Source organism: Oncorhynchus keta, unplaced genomic scaffold, assembly GCF_023373465.1.
Source record: "Oncorhynchus keta strain PuntledgeMale-10-30-2019 unplaced genomic scaffold, Oket_V2 Un_contig_1204_pilon_pilon, whole genome shotgun sequence".
NCBI classification, from domain to species: Eukaryota; Metazoa; Chordata; class Actinopteri; order Salmoniformes; family Salmonidae; genus Oncorhynchus; species Oncorhynchus keta.
Window position 1 is genome coordinate 17,501 of NW_026277744.1, and position 19,862 is coordinate 37,362.

Below are 19,862 nucleotides of genomic sequence, written 5' to 3' on the forward strand. Positions count from 1 at the left end.
GAGTTGTGTAATTGTGTTTGGAGTTGTGTACTTGTGTTTGGAGTTGTGTGGTTGTGTTTGGAGTTGTGTACTTGTGTTTGGAGTTGTGTACTTGTGTTTGGAGTTGTGTGGTTGTGTTTGGAGTTGTGTACTTGTGTTTGGAGTACTTGTGTTTGGAGTTGTGTTGTCTACTTGTGTTTGGAGTTGTGTACTTGTGTTTGTTTAAAGAGTTGTGTACTGTGTTTGTTTGACTTGTGTTTGTGTGGTTGTGTTTGGAGTTGTGTACTTGTGTTTGGAGTTGTGTGGTTGTGTTTGGAGTTGTGTGGTTGTCTTTGGAGTTGTGTACTTGGTTTGGAGTTGTGTTGTGTTTAGTTGTGTGTTGTGTTTGGAGTTGTGTACTTGTGTTTGGAGTTGTGTGTTGTGTTTGGAGTTGTGTACTTGTGTTTGGAGTTGTGTGGCTGTGTTTGGAGTTGTGTACTTGTGTTTGGAGTTGTGTGGTTGTGTTTGAGAGTTGTGTTTGGGTTGTCTTTGTGTTTGGAGTTGTGTGGTTGTGTTTGGAGTTGTGTGCTTGTGTTTGGAGTTGTGTACTTGTGTTTGGAGTTGTGTACTTGTGTTTGGAGTTGTGTGGTTGTACTTGTGTTTGGAGTTGTGTACTTGTGTTTGGAGTTGTGTGCTTGTGTTTGGAGTTGTGTACTTGTGTTTGGAGTTGTGTGGTTGTGTTTGGACTTGTGTTTGTAGTTGTGTTTGGAGTTGTGTACACTTGTGTTTGTTGTGCTTGTGTTTGGAGTTGTGTACTTGTGTTTGGAGTTGTGTGGTTGTGTTTGGAGTTGTGTACTTGTGTTTGGAGTTGTGTACTTGTGTTTGGAGTTGTGTGGTTGTCTTTGGAGTTGTGTACTTGTGTTTGGAGTTGTGTGGTTGTGTTTGGAGTTGTGTGGTTGTGTTTGGAGTTGTGTACTTGTGTTTGGAGTTGTGTGGTTGTGTTTGGAGTTGTGTACTTGTGTTTGGAGTTGTGTTTAACTTGTGTTTGGAGTTGTGTAATTGTGTTTGGAGTTGTGTGGTTGTGTTTGGAGTTGTGTACTTGTGTTTGGAGTTGTGTACTTGTGTTTGGAGTTGTGTGGTTGTGTTTGGAGTTGTGTGGTTGTGTTTGGAGTTGTGTACTTGTGTTTGGAGTTGTGTACTTGTGTTTGGAGTTGTGTGGTTGTGTTTGGAGTTGTGTGGTTGTGTTTGGAGTTACACTCATGTTTTAAGAGAATAACATTGTACTGTACCTGGTGGGTAGAGCGCATGAGGATGTAGTTGGTGACTTTCCCGAAGGGCAGTCCCAGGTTGATGACATCATTCTCTGTGCAGCTGCCCTCGGGGAGGTTGCAGATGTGGACCACCCGTCCTGTGATTGATTTCCTGGGTGGAAATACCTAAAATAAAGAGAAATAAGAAAAATGCATCAGTATGTTTATTACTGTTAAAACATCATAGGATTCGTGTAATATTTCACTGTACTTCATGTATTATTTACACTAGTAAAAGTCTGATTAAAATAATAAATTACAGCTATGCTCTTATCTAAAATTACAAATGTGAAAAAACATGTCCGCTTTTAAGAAAACAGCACAATGATCTGAGAAATGATCATACAGAAATGCAGTCCATTCTTCCCTCTTTTTGGAAGACTTTTAAGGTCAATGAAAATATTTGACCCTACTTCAACCACAGACTGTAGACCTGGACTAGACTGTGGGGAACTATTTCCTCTCTAATGTCAAAGCACTTCAACATTATCACTCACACTCAGCTGCAGAATGTGATGTATTCCTCCACTCTTAGAGCGTATCCCTCCACCTCAGTGGCTCTGCTATAAATAGATCCCTGGTGAAGCGACACAGTCGCCGTGACAGCGTGACAATGATAATGAGAGCTTTCTCGCTTGGATTTGGGAACATGTCAGCTGACCAGGTACAGACATACATAGCACACACACACACAAAGACCCAGACATCCCAGTCATCTTTGTCACTAATCCCTCTGGATTGCCAAGTACAGCAACCCCCGCTGCTCCTCTCCCCCCACCTCCTCCCTGCTTCCCCTCTCTCTTTCCCTCTCAGAGTGGTGTGACTTACACCCAGGGGCAGCACTCAGCTCTGAGGTAAAAACCATTGGCCTCTCGTCTGACTGACTAATGGCCAACAAAGTAAGTGAATGAAGAGGGTGTCAACACTGTTCCCTAATAGCTACGACACCAGATGTAATGGGAATCAGCATCATGGGTCAACCTATGGAATATATCAACCACTGTGTTGTTCAGTTGATACAGCACTGGATATACAGTAGCATATGAAACTGTACACTACTCAGACATTTAATGTTCACTTACGGGAAGATGTTCAACATATCTTCTTTTTTTTTTATGGAATCTTTAATGAATCTTTAATTCTGCATTGTTGGAAGAGGACCCGTAACTAAGTATTTCGCTGTTAGACTACACCTGTTGTTTACAAAGAATCGGACAAATACAATTTGACTTGATTTGTATTTGGAAATTCCAGGCCAAACCGGGATCGTTCCTAACCCTAACTTTCACCTTCAGATCACTTCAAAGCAAAATGTGTTTATGTGTCACATAAAACAGTACTGACAGACAGTCCCTGGCAGCCGGGGGTTTGGGTGACCATGACATTACCCAGGACGGTCATAAGTCCCTCCATGTTCTCCCCTAACCTCTGCCCTCTCTACTGTACAATATGTCAGTTAGTGCTGGATTTCTTCAGATCAGACTTATAAGAAGAACAACACTGCAGCCTGACAGACCTGATCTGTCCTTAACCATGACGTTACCCCAGAGACGGGCTGCCCAGCTAGCCTGACAGACCTGATCTGTCCTTAACCATGACGTTACCCCAGAGACGGGCTGCCCAGCTAGCCTGACAGACCTGATCTGTCCTTAACCATGACGTTACCCCAGAGACGGGCTGCCCAGCTAGCCTGACAGACCTGATCTGTCCTTAACCATGACGTTACCCCAGAGACGGGCTGCCCAGCTAGCCTGACAGACCTGATCTGTCCTTAACCGTGACATTACCCCAGAGACGGGCTGCCCAGCTAGCCTGACAGACCTGATCTGTCCTTAACCATGACGTTACCCCAGAGACGGGCTGCCCAGCTAGCCTGACAGACCTGATCTGTCCTTAACCATGACATTACCCCAGAGACGGGCTGCCCAGCTAGCCTGACAGACCTGATCTGTCCTTAACCATGACGTTACCCCAGAGACGGGCTGCCCAGCTAGCCTGACAGACCTGATCTGTCCTTAACCGTGACATTACCCCAGAGACGGGCTGCCCAGCTAGCCTGACAGACCTGATCTGTCCTTAACCATGACGTTACCCCAGAGACGGGCTGCCCAGCTAGCCTGACAGACCTGATCTGTCCTTAACCATGACATTACCCCAGAGACGGGCTGCCCAGCTAGCCTGACAGACCTGATCTGTCCTTAACCATGACATTACCCCAGAGACGGGCTGCCCAGCTAGCCTGACAGACCTGATCTGTCCTTAACCATGACGTTACCCCAGAGACGGGCTGCCCAGCTAGCCTGACAGACCTGATCTGTCCTTAACCATGACGTTACCCCAGAGACGGGCTGCCCAGCTAGCCTGACAGACCTGATCTGTCCTTAACCATGACGTTACCCCAGAGACGGGCTGCCCAGCTAGCCTGACAGACCTGATCTGTCCCCTGACGTTACCCCTACGGGCTGCCCAGCTTGCCTCTCAGACCTTTCTGTAAAATGTCCAGTAGTGCTGCCCAGATTAGCCTGACAGACCTGATCTGTCCTTAACCATGACATTACCCCAGAGACGGGCTGCCCAGCTAAGCCTGACAGACCTGATCTGTCCTAACCATGGGTTGCAAATGGGCTGCCCAGTATATTCTGTGGTAACATTTACCCCAGAGACGGGTTGCCCAGTAGCCTGACAACCTGAATCTTTGGTAACTTTCAGAAGGCATTTAGCCTGACAGACAGTTTTATAGTGGTCTTCTGCCTTCTGTAAAATGTCCAGTAGTGCTGATTTAATAAAATAAGATGATTTTAAAACATAGGGTTGAAATAGAATGACAAAGCTGTACAGTTTACCTAAATGAATTTTGTACAACATTTATGGGATTTTAATGGTCTTTTTTGTGTGGCGTTATGCGAATGTCAAAAATGAATTAATAAAATAAGATGATTTTAAAACATAGAAATAGAATGACAAAGCTGTACAACATGCTAAATGTCTGTACAACATGCTAAATGTAAACCATTAACTTAGTGAACACCATTGGTGTTAAATATGAGCGTTTCAGCATGAAGTATCCTTTATTTTCACACACAGTTGTTTGTTTTATGAAGCCAATATGTCTTTGTTGTAAATGTTTTGGCGCCAAACTAGTGGCAGTTGTGAAAAAAGTCAATAGTTGGAAGAGTTGTAGAGTTAATTGAAAATAATGCCATTGTTGATTAGAAGCTTTTTTCATGAATTAGGCTATTTTCTCTTGAAACTGGACAATATGGATACATATATAAAAAAATACTACTTTAAGAAATAGTTATTAAAGTATAAATTACCAATGTTCAAATAGATTTCCACAGATTACCTGTTAATTACCAAAATTACTGAAAGTTCTGTTAACTTTTGTAAATTACCGGTAGTTTTGCAACCCAAGCCTGACGGGCCTAAACTGTCCTTAATCATGATACTACCCAGAGAACCATGATTCTACCCCAGGGACGGGCCGCCCAGCCTGCCTGACAGACAGGCACACATGTGGGACAGTCTGGGATCTGATTCTCCTGGGTCTGGGCCTGAGTCAGTAACAGTAGCCAGGGCCAGCGATGGTGTTGTTGTTATAAGGAACTTGTACAGAGGAAATCTAGCACCAACAGATGTTTTACAAGTGGTAGAGAGGACAGAGGGATAGGGGGGGACAGAGGGACGGGGATATTGAAGTACTGATGTTGCTCTGTTTTTAAAGTTTCCTTTCGCTGCCACGCCCCCCCGTAACGTCCCTGATGCGAGTTTGAGTAATGCCCATCGATCTTCTGTAAACTAACTTGATTGTCTTGTTAAGAAAATCAAACGTTCATTGTGCTTGATGGTCCCTATACACCCCAGGTCACAGGCTAAAATGGGGGAACTCTTACCAGCGTATCTGTGTCGCTACCTATTTCCAATAAGGAACACTGCTACATTTGATAGTAGACAGAAAACTATACTAGTAGATGTGATGAGTTGGGCCAAAAGAACATTGCTACTATGCTTCCCTATAATCCTCCCCTCAACCCAAGATTAGAACCAAGATGTTACACCCCAAGATTAGAACCAAGATGTTACACCACAAAATTACAACCAAGATGGTACACCCCAACATTAGAACCAAGATGTTACACACCAAGATTAGAACCAAGATGTTACACCACAAAATTACAACCAAGATGGTACACCCCAACATTAGAACCAAGATGGTACACCCCAACATTAGAACCAAGATGTTACACACCAAGATTAGAACCAAGATGTTACAACCAAAGATTAGTATACAGTTTCTGAAAAGAGCATTGCTACTGTGCTGCTCATCCCATAAAACCTAAGATTAGAAGCAAAATGTTACACCCCAAGATTAGTAGGTAGTTTATGTGAAGAACATTGCTACTGTGCTGCTATACCCTAGACTAATCCGCTATCCCCAATGTTAATCTATTCAAAGCCCTGATTGCCTACAGGGTTAAATAACTGTCGTTTAACTGCCCCTGGCCTGCCACCTGATTTTAACAGTTTCAGATGCGAGAGTGATAATTCTATTAGCGGCTCTGTGCCAACTACCACTAAGCTAAGCTAGCTATCAAGCTAGCGCGCGCACACACACACACACACACACACACACACACACACACACACACACACACACACACACACACACACACACACACACACACACACACACACACACACACACACACACACACACACACACACACACACACACACACACACACACACACACACACACACACACGAAAGGTCACCGCAGCCCAGTCAGTAAACAGCTACAAAAATAGACAGCAACAGGCTGTTAATGTCCTTGAGGTGAAAGAGGGAAGAAGAGTCTTGCCACTGGCCCGACCGGTCGTCGGGGTTGTATCAGTCAGAGTGTTTGCCTTGTAAATATGTGGTCCAGCGATCTGGACACTTGTTCATGCTTTTACATCCTTTGGATCCATAAATTGAGGGTCAAACAGTGTCTGTTTCTGGGCTTGGGGAAGATGTTGACGCTTCTAAATCACAGATCTTGGATCAGATTACCCTAGTCATAAACCATTAGGAGGATCAATGTCTGACCTTGTATCACTGGTTAAGGGCTAGACCTCTTCATACTTTTATACAGCCTGAGCCTTACCCCTAACTTGAGGGTCATACAGTGTAAATGTTCTTGGGCTGTGGAAAGATGCCAACGCTTCTTAAACACAGCTCTAGGATTTTTTTATTTAACCTTTATTTAACTAGGCAAGTCAGTTAAGAACAAATTCTTATTTTCAATGACAGCCTAGGACCAGTGGGTTAACTGTCTTGTTCAGGGGCAGAAAGACAGATTTTTTACCTTGTCAGCTCGGGGATTTGATCTAGCAATCTTTCGGGTTACTGGCCCAGCGCTCTAACCACTAGGCTACCTACAGCAGCAATGACATTACCCCTTGCTTCAATTTGAACTTGTTAGAATGGTGTAACAAAAAAAAGCCTGACATTGTATCAGTGGTTAAAGACAATTTATTTACTATAAATCTATGTATTGTAGTGTATTGCAGACCAAAAGGAACCACTGGTCCTTACGTTGACATGGGACATTGTTAGTGTGTATATGACTAATTTAGCTGATCTACAACAGCTGTGGATGGACTGGAGTGTTGCTGTTGATTAGTGTGTGGAGGCTGACAACGGCAGATGATTTATACATCTCGTAAGATGATTGGGTTTACTGGGGTACAGGGAGCTGCATTTCTGTTGGGAGATTGTATTACAAATCACACACTATCTGACCTTCAGATCTGGGTTCAAATACTGTTTGTAATACTTTACCTGGAGCTTACTTGAGCTTCACCGAGCGCGATGGAACCAATAGAATAGTTGTAAAAGTGCAATCCCCGCCCATCTGGCACTCAAGGCAGACTAGAGCAAACTGTTAGTATTTGAAAGATTTCAAATAGTATCTGAACTGTGGTCTGGTGACCTATTCATCAGGAAATTAAGTGAAGTTACAATTGAAATAAACGAGGAAGTTAGTTAAGTTACCGGAACGGCCTGGCAAATGTCACTGCGGCTAGTAAACCACATTTGAAAAGTGTGATTGGAATGATATGACATTGTGATGGTCTTTGATGTCAGTGATCAATTGATATTGACTTTGCAATCAATTACAAGAAAGACAGATGAAAAAAAAGAGAGATCAAGAGAGAGAGAGATGTTTTTGTGCACCAGTTAATGTTTTGATACTGCTACCAAGAGTCAATCAAACATGCTTGCAAATTCCCACTTTCACTCTCAGCAGTCTCAGCAGTAGTTCAGTAGACAACATACAAAACCCACAGCCCTTCACACCCATACCCATATACGGGTTAAAAGTGGCAGATTTGGACACTAATAGGCTCTTAAATTGGAGAGCAGTGGCTGTACAGTAACATGCTATATATGACGTCAGAGCTCAGGCTTTGCGCTTCACAGCTATGAATGGGTTTTGACTGACAACCATTCTGAACATGAGCACCGCGAGCAACAAGAAGTTGCCCCCCCCCTCGCACTAATTGGGCAACTTTGAGCAAATGTTTGGTTGTCTGACTGAGGTAAATTCTGTAAATTACAAGGACTCTATGTATTTTGAAAGATGAGACGATGAGGATTATTATAAATACCGCTTCGATGTCATACAAGCCAAACACCTGTCAGTCCAGATGTGCACTTCACATGTCCATATCATGTTTGATATCCAGTTACAAGATGACATGGTGTTATACCCTGGGTTGTCCTGATCAGAATGAGCCTCTGTTTGTTGTATTGTGAAGACAATGTGAGGACCACACATCTGAATGCTCGGATGACTATTCCATGCGCACCAAATGTACGATCTGCTTCTCTGAATTGCCTTGTGAAAGCCTTACACTGTAAGATCCTATTTTATAACTTGGTTAGTCATGTTTGCAATAGACCAAGCTTTTAAATGATGCTTACCAGACCCTGACTGCGATTTAATGGACCACTTTACACTCTCAACCAAACCTTTAATTTTGAACTCTACACTTTATACTCTCAACCAAACATTTAATTTTGAACGATACACTTTACATTCTCAATGTTTAACTTTGAACTATACACTTTACACTCTCAGCGTTTAATTTTGAACTATACACTTTACATTCTCAACGTTTAATTTTGAACTATACACTTTACACTCTCAATGTTTAATTTTGAACTATACACTTTACACTCTCAGTGTTTAATTTTGAACTATACACTTTACATTCTCAATGTTTAATTTTGAACTATACACTTTACACTCTCAGTGTTTAATTTTGAACTATACACTTTACATTCTCAACGTTTAATTTTGAACTATACACTTTACACTCTCAGCGTTTAATTTTGAACTATACACTTTACATTCTCAACGTTTAATTTTGAACTATACACTTTACACTCTCAATGTTTAATTTTGAACTATACACTTTACATTCTCAACGTTTAATTTTGAACTATACACTTTACACTCTCAGTGTTTAATTTTGAACTGTGTAAAGTGACTGTTGCCTAAACGTTATGACTAACAGCGTGCTGTTCCCCTCGAGAGACATTCCTGTTAGTTTATCCACCGTTGGATGAACGTTAGATCCTTGTCGTTGTACGACCAGGGTGCTGACCACATCGTTCAGTTTCTCCCGGCGTTCCTAAAACAGAGGGCCCGGCCATGCCTTGGATCGCCGTGGAGTCCCCTTGGTTTAAAACTCAACCTCTCTGCACCGCCAAGCCCTCCTGTGGATCTGTGTGTGTGCTTGAGGTCTCGATTCTGTTTCAGTTATTTCATTTGGCCTTTAAATTAAATACACTTTTGCATATTGTTTTCATGTATAATGCATTGTAGTTAAGCCCTATATTTAATTGGACTCTGCATATCAATACTACTACTAAAGATACATGAAGATATAAGCAGTGCTTGTATCAGGTACTTTGAGTTTGAGAAAAATAATTTGCAAAGGCCTAGGCTATGAATACAAATCATTATGTTATAATAATTTGGAACTTGATATTCAAGTGTGCTACTACAAAATCACAGTCTCAAACCATACCATAGACTAGTTGACAGTTTAGCTGATAGAGTGTCTGTTGACTATTAAATATTTTTTTAACAGACCACCAAAGTCATTTTTCTATAGGCTACCCTGCAAGGCTTGTATTTTGCTGGGAACAACACCACCTCCATCTGTTGGGTTGTTGGTAGGGACAGGTGTAGTGTTTACAGGGCTAACATTAGCACACCACTGACATGAATAAAGGCCTCGTAAATCAAAGGGGGTCAAACAGATACATAGGTTTCTGTGGAAGTCTTTCTAGCCTGGTCCCACATCTGTTTGTGCTTGCCAACTTGGTAAGACCGAACAGACAGATCGGGAACTAGGCTAGTTTTTTCTAGGAGTTCCAAAATTCACATCAAATGCATTTAAATCTCCAATAAAAGGTGTTGCCTAACAACAGTTGACAATGTTAAAAGGTGTTGCCTAACAACAGTTGACAATGTTAAAAGGTGTTGCCTAACAACAGTTGACAATGATAAAAGGTGTTGCCTAACAACAGTTGACAATGATAAAAGGTGTTGCCTAACAACAGTTGACAATGATAAAAGGTGTTGCCTAACAACAGTTGACAATGATAAAAGGTGTTGCCTAACAACAGTTGACAATGATAAAAGGTGTTGCCTAACAACAGTTGACAATGATAAAAAGTGTTACCTAACAACAGTTGACAATGAAGACATATGTTTGTTGGTGCAATGCAATAGGTATCAGTGTGTTGTTCCAAGGAAGAAATGTGAACATGTTCATAGTGGAAAGGGACGGAGGCCTATTCCAAGTCAAAATGGGGATAAAGCAGACACGCAGACACGCAACATAAAAAACATGATGGGACTTGAGCTCCATATTTTCTCGCTATAGATGGCTATCACTCAGTCAAATCCTCAATTCAACAACTTAAAAATACTTAACCTCGGACAAGAAATAGCTAAACATTTTCCTCAATTAATTCCACAGATAAAATCGCCACCTATAAATGTCACGCTGAAATAGCCCCACAAGCCGTCATGGCGATACTCTACACCTCAAGTAGACCCAAGTAAGACCTCACATCAAAAAGTATGCTGCCAGACACACACACACACAGATGCGCACAGACACACACACATACGGATGCAGGCACACACGTCACCCCTCTCCTCACCACCTCTCCTGATGGAGAGGGTGTCTTGGCCACGTGGCACCTCCAAGCCAAGCTGACCTGTCATGTGGTGTAACGGGGTGTAACAACTGTTTCTTACATATACCACATGGCACAAATAATATAATATAACAGAATAAAATAGAATGGATCATTGGTGAAAAAGGATGAATCTATCATTTAAAAAAAGCTATACTGAAAATGTCACGACTTCCACTGAAGTCGGTTCCTCTCCTTGTTCGGCTGTCGACGTCACCGGTCTTCTAGCCTTCGCCCATCCACCTTTCATTTTCCATTTGTTTTGTCTTGTTTTCCCACACACCTCGTTTACATTTCCCTCATTACTTGTTGTGTATTTAACCCTCTGTTCCCCCCCCCCATGTCTGTGTGTGAAATTGTTTATTGTTAAGGCTGGTTTGCACCGGGTTTTGTTTTGTGACGCGGTTGCGTTCTGTGCAAATGGTTGCCTAAGTAAAGTGCTTTGTCCACTCATCTCTGCTCTCCTGCGCCTGACTTCCATGCACCAGCTACACTCACCGCTTGACAGAAAATGAAATAACACACGTAAAAAGATCTATTCATACTCCAAGTAAATGAATACCAACAATTCAACAGTTACATGTATAAACCGTTATTATCTGGCCAAAGCCTACGGGGGTTTTGTAGCTGTGTAACTACATCTTCGCATACGGTTGAGATTTAATCAGTTAGACCCCTTTCATCACTAAAGAGAAAGCTGAAATCTGTGTTTACAAGCCAGGCATTTAATTACATAGTTTGTAGTCGGATATATCAGTTAGAAATCAAATCAACACACAACATCAACAAATAGTATAAAAAGCAACAAAAATGAACCGTGATTCTGAAAATCCATCTCGCCACAGCCAATGTCTTTTTTTGCCGCTTTGCACTGTAGAGTTCTCACATATGGTTGTGATAAAGTCCATTAGACCCATTTTATCACTAAAGAGAGAGCTTAAATCTGTTCATTTCACACACGCGTTTTCAAGCCAGGCATTTAATTACATAGTTTGCCGGAGATATCAGTTTAAATGGAGTTAAGTTGTCTAGCAAAGACAAAAGCTTCTCTCTGGATCCACAGCTGTCAACGAGGCCTTTCGCTGGTCCGTTATTATCCACTGACACAACACACAACCCCATCCGCCACCACAGCTTAGATATCCTAATAGCTGAAACACAGTTGAAGTGCGTACACTCAAAACCAGAGAGATGTAGAGGGAAGCCAGTGGTCAAACTAAAACGAGTGCACATCTAAGTCAAAATGGCTCTTTAGTTCTTCAAATAAAAAATATACTGTATTTAAAAATACATCAAATAAGTAGAACTGACTGGAGAAACTGACATACAACATGAAAAATAAACCTTGGCACAAATACATAGCCTACTATGTGCCCCCATGTTGGGCCCCCGTGTTGAGCCCTTCCTCTGCCATGCTCTCTCTAGGCACAGAGGTAAGCCGGGATAGACACATTCAATTATATTAATAACTTTAAGAGCAGAGACTGTGCGCTAAAGATGGTGGTTAAATTAAAATACTTCACTCAGGCCATTTACCATTGAAAAGAAATGGTCGGTTCCTGTCTACTTAAGCTGTGATAGCATGGGTCTGGTCTACTTAAGCTGTGATAGCATGGGTCTGGTCTACTTAAGCTGTGATAGCATGGGTCTGGTCTACTTAGTTCATTCACTTCCATTGAAACAGAAGAAACGAGGGAGTGGGATGTCTCTCTTCCTCTTCCGTCTCTGCTGTGCGCAAAGTAGAGAATCCCACACATGCGAAGAAGCTTCAGACCTTTAGCTGTCGGGAAGAAGGTTCCAGAAAACATGGATCTGCAGCCACTCCGTAACTTTAATTAAAAAGCCACACTAAATGCTTTGTAGTGTTTTATAAATGATTGTAATGCATATAATGCTTATACATGTTTATAAATGCACTATTACTACTCATTTATTGGGAGTGTATTTACTACGTATAAATAGTTGATGCATGTTGACTAGTTAAATTAAAGTAATATTTTATATTATAAAGTCATTATAAAGTGTTACCATAAAATCAATCTGTCCTTCAGCCCAAATGTACTATATGTATTTCACAAAAGCATGTATTCACTAATCTTGATATACAAAATCCAAAACATTGACCTTTAAATGGTTTAATTATGCTTATTAATGAAAGTTATTGTAAAGCGTTACCCCAAACTACAGTCCTTATATCTCATTCAGTAGGGCATTTACAGTTTTTGTTTCACAGCAGCATTCTATCGGATCTGGATAAGAGAAAGCCAAACGTTTATCTGACCTTTTACCAGTTTAAGTAACCCAACCTGTACAATCTGTCATATTTAGCCTTCACGAATTTACATCCACACACAGCAGGAGCACATATCCCCTAATCTTGATAAGCGAAAGCCAAAACATTTGCCTGACCTTTGACCCAGGTGGGAGTTGGGTAAATCCAGCCCCTGACATGGGATAGGTTCTCATTACTCCAGCTGGTAGGTTAGCTCCGGATGATACATCTGGAGAAATGTGGAGGAAACAGGAACGACAGGACCATGAAACACATGGGATCGAGGGAAGTTTATGTTGTGTTAATTCTTGACTGTGAACAAACCAGAGAATCACAATGACCTATGTTAAAATGTTGTCATGCTATCCTAGTTTTGCTTGTTATGTTTGTATCATGGCTGTTCTTGAAATTAAAGGACCAGTCTACTTCACAAGCTCACCTTAAAATTTGTAAATATTGGCTACACATTTCTATTATTTTATTATTATTATTATTTGATTTCATCTTTATTTAACGAGGCAAGCCAGTTTAGAACAAATTCTTATTTACAATGACGGCCTACCCCAGCCAAACCTGGACGACGCTGGGCCAATTGTGCGCCGTCCTATGGGACTCCCAATCACGGCCGGATGTGATACAGCCTGGAATCGAACCAGGGACTGTAGGGACGCCTCTTGCACTGAGATGCAGTGCCTTAGACCGCTGCGACACTCGGGAGCCCAAAAATAAGTTGTACTCTCAAAATACTGTAATCTTTACTGAAAAAAACTATAAACCCCAGACAAATAGTGTAAAAATACAAGTTGCACAATTAGTAATAGTAATTTACATCGATATTACAAGTTTTATTTGTGTTTTATAAGTACTATATTGAGATGATATCAACACATGCACGATCAAGTTAGCCCGATCTGCTCCCTACTCCCTAGATCGAAAAATCCAAAATGAGACCCATGCCATGCACCCTGCAGTCTAAAAATAGCAGCAGTTCCACCCCCATCTACCGCATATCTACCACATATCACATATTTCCCCTCTTAAAAACACCACAACATTGACCTTCAACCTCCAACCCGAAGTCTTTGAGACACAGACACACACTCCAACCTACCTTGATTGGCAGTGGAAGAGTAAGCCATGGAGTTATTCACTCCGCCGTTGTTTAGGCATCCTTCAGACGACCCGGCGGGACCGTAGTAGACGGCTCCGGCTGTGATTGTAGCGCTGCGGACAGAACCGGACGCCACGAGAGGCTTGTTTTAGTTTCCTGACTAACTGATTGAGTGATCTGACTACCTGCAGTGCTCTGTCCTCCCTGGCTAGTCTATCTGGCTGACTAACTGATTGAGTGATCTGTCTACCTGCAGTGCTCTGTCCTCCCTGGCTAGTCTATCTGGCTGACTAACTGATTGAGTGATCTGACTACCTGCAGTGCTCTGTCCTCCCTGGCTAGTCTATCTGGCTGACTAACTGATTGAGTGATCTGTCTACCTGCAGTGCTCTGTCCTCCCTGGCTAGTCTATCTGGCTGACTAACTGATTGAGTGATCTGACTACCTGCAGTGCTCTGTCCTCCCTGGCTAGTCTATCTGGCTGACTAACTGATTGAGTGATCTGTCTACCTGCAGTGCTCTGTCCTCCCTGGCTAGTCTATCTGGCTGACTAACTGATTGAGTGATCTGTCTACCTGCAGTGCTCTGTCCTCCCTGGCTAGTCTATCTGGCTGACTAACTGATTGAGTGATCTGACTACCTGCACTGCTCTGTCCTCCCTGGCTAGTCTATCTGGCTGACTAACTGATTGAGTGATCTGACTACCTGCAGTGCTCTGTCCTCCCTGGCTAGTCTATCTGGCTGACTAACTGATTGAGTGATCTGACTACCTGCAGTGCTCTGTCCTCCCTGGCTAGTCTATCTGGCTGACTAACTGATTGAGTGATCTGACTACCTGCAGTGCTCTGTCCTCCCTGGCTAGTCTATCTGGCTGACTAACTGATTGAGTGATCTGTCTACCTGCAGTGCTCTGTCCTCCCTGGCTAGTCTATCTGGCTGACTAACTGATTGAGTGATCTGACTACCTGCAGTGCTCTGTCCTCCCTGGCTAGTCTATCTGGCTGACTAACTGATTGAGTGATCTGACTACCTGCAGTGCTCTGTCCTCACTGGCTAGTCTATCTGGCTGACTAACTGATTGAGTGATCTGTCTACCTGCAGTGCTCTGTCCTCCCTGGCTAGTCTATCTGGCTGACTGATTGAGTGATCTGACTACCTGCACTGCTCTGTCCTCCCTGGCTAGTCTATCTGGCTGACTAACTGATTGAGTGATCTGACTACCTGCAGTGCTCTGTCCTCCCTGGCTAGTCTATCTGGCTGACTAACTGATTGAGTGATCTGTCTACCTGCAGTGCTCTGTCCTCCCTGGCTAGTCTATCTGGCTGACTAACTGATTGAGTGATCTGACTACCTGCAGTGCTCTGTCCTCCCTGGCTAGTCTATCTGGCTGACTAACTGATTGAGTGATCTGACTACCTGCACTGCTCTGTCCTCCCTGGCTAGTCTATCTGGCTGACTAACTGATTGATCTGTGATCTGTCCTCCCTGCAGTGCTCTGATTGAGTGTGCAGTGCCTCCTCCCTGGCTAGTCTATCTGGCTGACTAACTGATTGAGTGATCTGACTACCTGCAGTGCTCTGTCCTCCCTGGCTAGTCTATCTGGCTGACTAACTGATTGACTGACTACCTGCAGTGCTCTGTCCTCCCTGGCTAGTCTGCTGACTAACTGATTGAGTGATCTGACTACCTGCAGTGCTCTGTCCTCCCTGGCTAGTCTATCTGGCTGACTAACTGATTGAGTGATCTGACTACCTGCAGTGCTCTGTCCTCCCTGGCTAGTCTATCTGGCTGACTAACTGATTGAGTGATCTGACTACCTGCAGTGCTCTGTCCTCCCTGGCTAGTCTATCTGGCTGACTAACTGATTGAGTGATCTGACTACCTGCAGTGCTCTGTCCTCCCTGGCTAGTCTATCTGGCTGACTAACTGATTGAGTGATCTGACTACCTGCAGTGCTCTGTCCTCCCTGGCTAGTCTATCTGGCTGACTAACTGATTGAGTGATCTGTCTACCTGCAGTGCTCTGTCCTCCCTGGCTAGTCTATCTGGCTGACTAACTGATTGAGTGATCTGACTACCTGCAGTGCTCTGTCCTCCCTGGCTAGTCTATCTGGCTGACTAACTGATTGAGTGATCTGACTACCTGCAGTGCTCTGTCCTCCCTGGCTAGTCTATCTGGCTGGCTGACTAACTGATTGAGTGATCTGACTACCTGCAGTGCTCTGTCCTCCCTGGCTAGTCTATCTGGCTGACTAACTGATTGAGTGATCTGTCTACCTGCAGTGCTCTGTCCTCCCTGGCTAGTCTATCTGGCTGACTAACTGATTGAGTGATCTGACTACCTGCAGTGCTCTGTCCTCCCTGGCTAGTCTATCTGGCTGACTAACTGATTGAGTGATCTGACTACCTGCAGTGCTCTGTCCTCCCTGGCTAGTCTATCTGGCTGACTAACTGATTGAGTGATCTGACTACCTGCAGTGCTCTGTCCTCCCTGGCTAGTCTATCTGGCTGACTAACTGATTGAGTGATCTGACTACCTGCAGTGCTCTGTCCTCCCTGGCTAGTCTATCTGGCTGACTAACTGATTGAGTGATCTGTCTACCTGCAGTGCTCTGTCCTCCCTGGCTAGTCTATCTGGCTGACTAACTGATTGAGTGATCTGACTACCTGCAGTGCTCTGTCCTCCCTGGCTAGTCTATCTGGCTGACTAACTGATTGAGTGATCTGTCTACCTGCAGTGCTCTGTCCTCCCTGGCTAGTCTATCTGGCTGACTAACTGATTGAGTGATCTGTCTACCTGCAGTGCTCTGTCCTCCCTGGCTAGTCTATCTGGCTGACTAACTGATTGAGTGATCTGACTACCTGCAGTGCTCTGTCCTCCCTGGCTAGTCTATCTGGCTGGCTGACTAACTGATTGAGTGATCTGACTACCTGCAGTGCTCTGTCCTCCCTGGCTAGTCTATCTGGCTGACTAACTAACTGATTGAGTGATCTGACTACCTGCAGTGCTCTGTCCTCCCTGGCTAGTCTATCTGGCTGACTAACTGATTGAGTGATCTGACTACCTGCAGTGCTCTGTCCTCCCTGGCTAGTCTATCTGGCTGACTAACTGATTGAGTGATCTGTCTACCTGCAGTGCTCTGTCCTCCTGGCTAGTCTATCTGGCTGACTAACTGATTGAGTGATCTGTCTACCTGCAGTGCTCTGTCCTCCCTGGCTAGTCTATCTGGCTGACTAACTGATTGAGTGATCTGACTACCTGCACTGCTCTGTCCTCCCTGGCTAGTCTATCTGGCTGACTAACTGATTGAGTGATCTGACTACCTGCAGTGCTCTGTCCTCCCTGGCTAGTCTATCTGGCTGACTAACTGATTGAGTGATCTGACTACCTGCAGTGCTCTGTCCTCCCTGGCTAGTCTATCTGGCTGACTAACTGATTGAGTGATCTGACTACCTGCAGTGCTCTGTCCTCCCTGGCTAGTCTATCTGGCTGACTAACTGATTGAGTGATCTGACTACCTGCAGTGCTCTGTCCTCCCTGGCTAGTCTATCTGGCTGACTAACTGATTGAGTGATCAAACCTGCAGTGCTCTGTCCTCCCTGGCTAGTCTATCTGGCTGACTAACTGATTGAGTGATCTGTCTACCTGCAGTGCTCTGTCCTCCCTGGCTAGTCTATCTGGCTGACTAACTGATTGAGTGATCTGACTACCTGCACTGCTCTGTCCTCCCTGGCTAGTCTATCTGGCTGACTAACTGATTGAGTGATCTGACTACCTGCAGTGCTCTGTCCTCCCTGGCTAGTCTATCTGGCTGACTAACTGATTGAGTGATCTGACTACCTGCAGTGCTCTGTCCTCCCTGGCTAGTCTATCTGGCTGACTAACTGATTGAGTGATCTGACTACCTGCAGTGCTCTGTCCTCCCTGGCTAGTCTATCTGGCTGACTAACTGATTGAGTGATCTGTCTACCTGCAGTGCTCTGTCCTCCCTGGCTAGTCTATCTGGCTGACTAACTGATTGAGTGATCTGTCTACCTGCAGTGCTCAATCCCTGGCTAGTCTATCTGGCTGACTAACTGATTGAGTGATCTGACTACCTGCAGTGCTCTGTCCTCCCTGGCTAGTCTATCTGGCTGACTAACTGATTGAGTGATCTGACTACCTGCAGTGCTCTGTCCTCCCTGGCTAGTCTATCTGGCTGACCAACTGATTGAGTGATCTGACTACCTGCACTGCTCTGTCCTCCCTGGCTAGTCTATCTGGCTGACTAACTGATTGAGTGATCTGACTACCTGCAGTGCTCTGTCCTCCCTGGCTAGTCTATCTGGCTGACTAACTGATTGAGTGATCTGTCAACCTGCAGTGCTCTGTCCTCCCTGGCTAGTCTATCTGGCTGACTAACTGATTGAGTGATCTGTCTACCTGCAGTGCTCTGTCCTCCCTGGCTAGTCTATCTGGCTGACTAACTGATTGAGTGATCTGACTACCTGCAGTGCTCTGTCCTCCCTGGCTAGTCTATCTGGCTGACTAACTGATTGAGTGATCTGACTACCTGCAGTGCTCTGTCCTCCCTGGCTAGTCTATCTGGCTGACTAACTGATTGAGTGATCTGACTACCTGCAGTGCTCTGTCCTCCTGGCTAGTCTATCTGGCTGACTAACTGATTGAGTGATCTGTCTACCTGCAGTGCTCTGTCCTCCCTGGCTAGTCTATCTGGCTGACTAACTGATTGAGTGATCTGACTACCTGCAGTGCTCTGTCCTCCCTGGCTAGTCTATCTGGCTGACTAACTGATTGAGTGATCTGACTACCTGCAGTGCTCTGTCCTCCCTGGCTAGTCTATCTGGCTGACTAACTGATTGAGTGATCTGACTACCTGCAGTGCTCTGTCCTCCCTGGCTAGTCTATCTGGCTGACCAACTGATTGAGTGATCTGACTACCTGCACTGCTCTGTCCTCCCTGGCTAGTCTATCTGGCTGACTAACTGATTGAGTGATCTGACTACCTGCAGTGCTCTGTCCTCCCTGGCTAGTCTATCTGGCTGACTAACTGATTGAGTGATCTGTCTACCTGCAGTGCTCTGTCCTCCCTGGCTAGTCTATCTGGCTGACTAACTGATTGAGTGATCTGACTACCTGCAGTGCTCTGTCCTCCCTGGCTAGTCTATCTGGCTGACTAACTGATTGAGTGATCTGACTACCTGCAGTGCTCTGTCCTCCTGGCTAGTCTATCTGGCTGACTAACTGATTGAGTGATCTGACTACCTGCACTGCTCTGTCCTCCCTGGCTAGTCTATCTGGCTGACTAACTGATTGAGTGATCTGACTACCTGCAGTGCTCTGTCCTCCCTGGCTAGTCTATCTGGCTGACTAACTGATTGAGTGATCTGACTACCTGCAGTGCTCTGTCCTCCCTGGCTAGTCTATCTGGCTGACTAACTGATTGAGTGATCTGACTACCTGCAGTGCTCTGTCCTCCCTGGCTAGTCTATCTGGCTGACTAACTGATTGAGTGATCTGTCTACCTGCAGTGCTCTGTCCTCCCTGGCTAGTCTATCTGGCTGACTAACTGATTGAGTGATCTGACTACCTGCAGTGCTCTGTCCTCCCTGGCTAGTCTATCTGGCTGACTAACTGATTGAGTGATCTGTCTACCTGCAGTGCTCTGTCCTCCCTGGCTAGTCTATCTGGCTGACTAACTGATTGAGTGATCTGACTACCTGCAGTGCTCTGTCCTCCCTGGCTAGTCTATCTGGCTGACTAACTGATTGAGTGATCTGACTACCTGCAGTGCTCTGTCCTCCCTGGCTAGTCTATCTGGCTGACTAACTGATTGAGTGATCTGACTACCTGCAGTGCTCTGTCCTCCCTGGCTAGTCTATCTGGCTGACTAACTGATTGAGTGATCTGTCTACCTGCAGTGCTCTGTCCTCCCTGGCTAGTCTAT

The 19,862-nt window shown here is 44.4% G+C and overlaps 1 protein-coding gene and 1 long non-coding RNA gene across 14 annotated transcripts in view; both read right to left on the minus strand.

The window, feature by feature from the left end:
- The window catches only part of rbm20 (RNA binding motif protein 20), a 92,255-nt gene that overhangs the window by 10,029 nt on the left and 62,364 nt on the right, over positions 1-19,862 (minus strand). The window contains 3 exon segments of the mRNA XM_052500851.1: positions 1,248-1,394; positions 12,942-13,033; positions 13,916-14,028. Of these exon segments, the coding sequence (XP_052356811.1) occupies positions 1,248-1,394; positions 12,942-13,033; positions 13,916-14,028 (352 nt within the window).
- On the minus strand, positions 1,403-3,836 carry LOC127917794 (uncharacterized). Of its 13 annotated transcripts, none has more exons than XR_008097707.1 (5): positions 3,800-3,836; positions 3,578-3,699; positions 3,334-3,455; positions 3,090-3,272; positions 1,403-3,028 (listed from the first exon to the last, which is right to left on the minus strand). It is a non-coding gene; the product is annotated as an uncharacterized LOC127917794 (long non-coding RNA). The 13 variants fall into 13 exon arrangements; XR_008097701.1 differs by lacking the exon at positions 3,334-3,455 and having other exon boundaries at positions 3,090-3,150; positions 3,212-3,272; positions 3,517-3,699; XR_008097706.1 differs by having other exon boundaries at positions 3,090-3,150; positions 3,334-3,394; positions 3,517-3,699.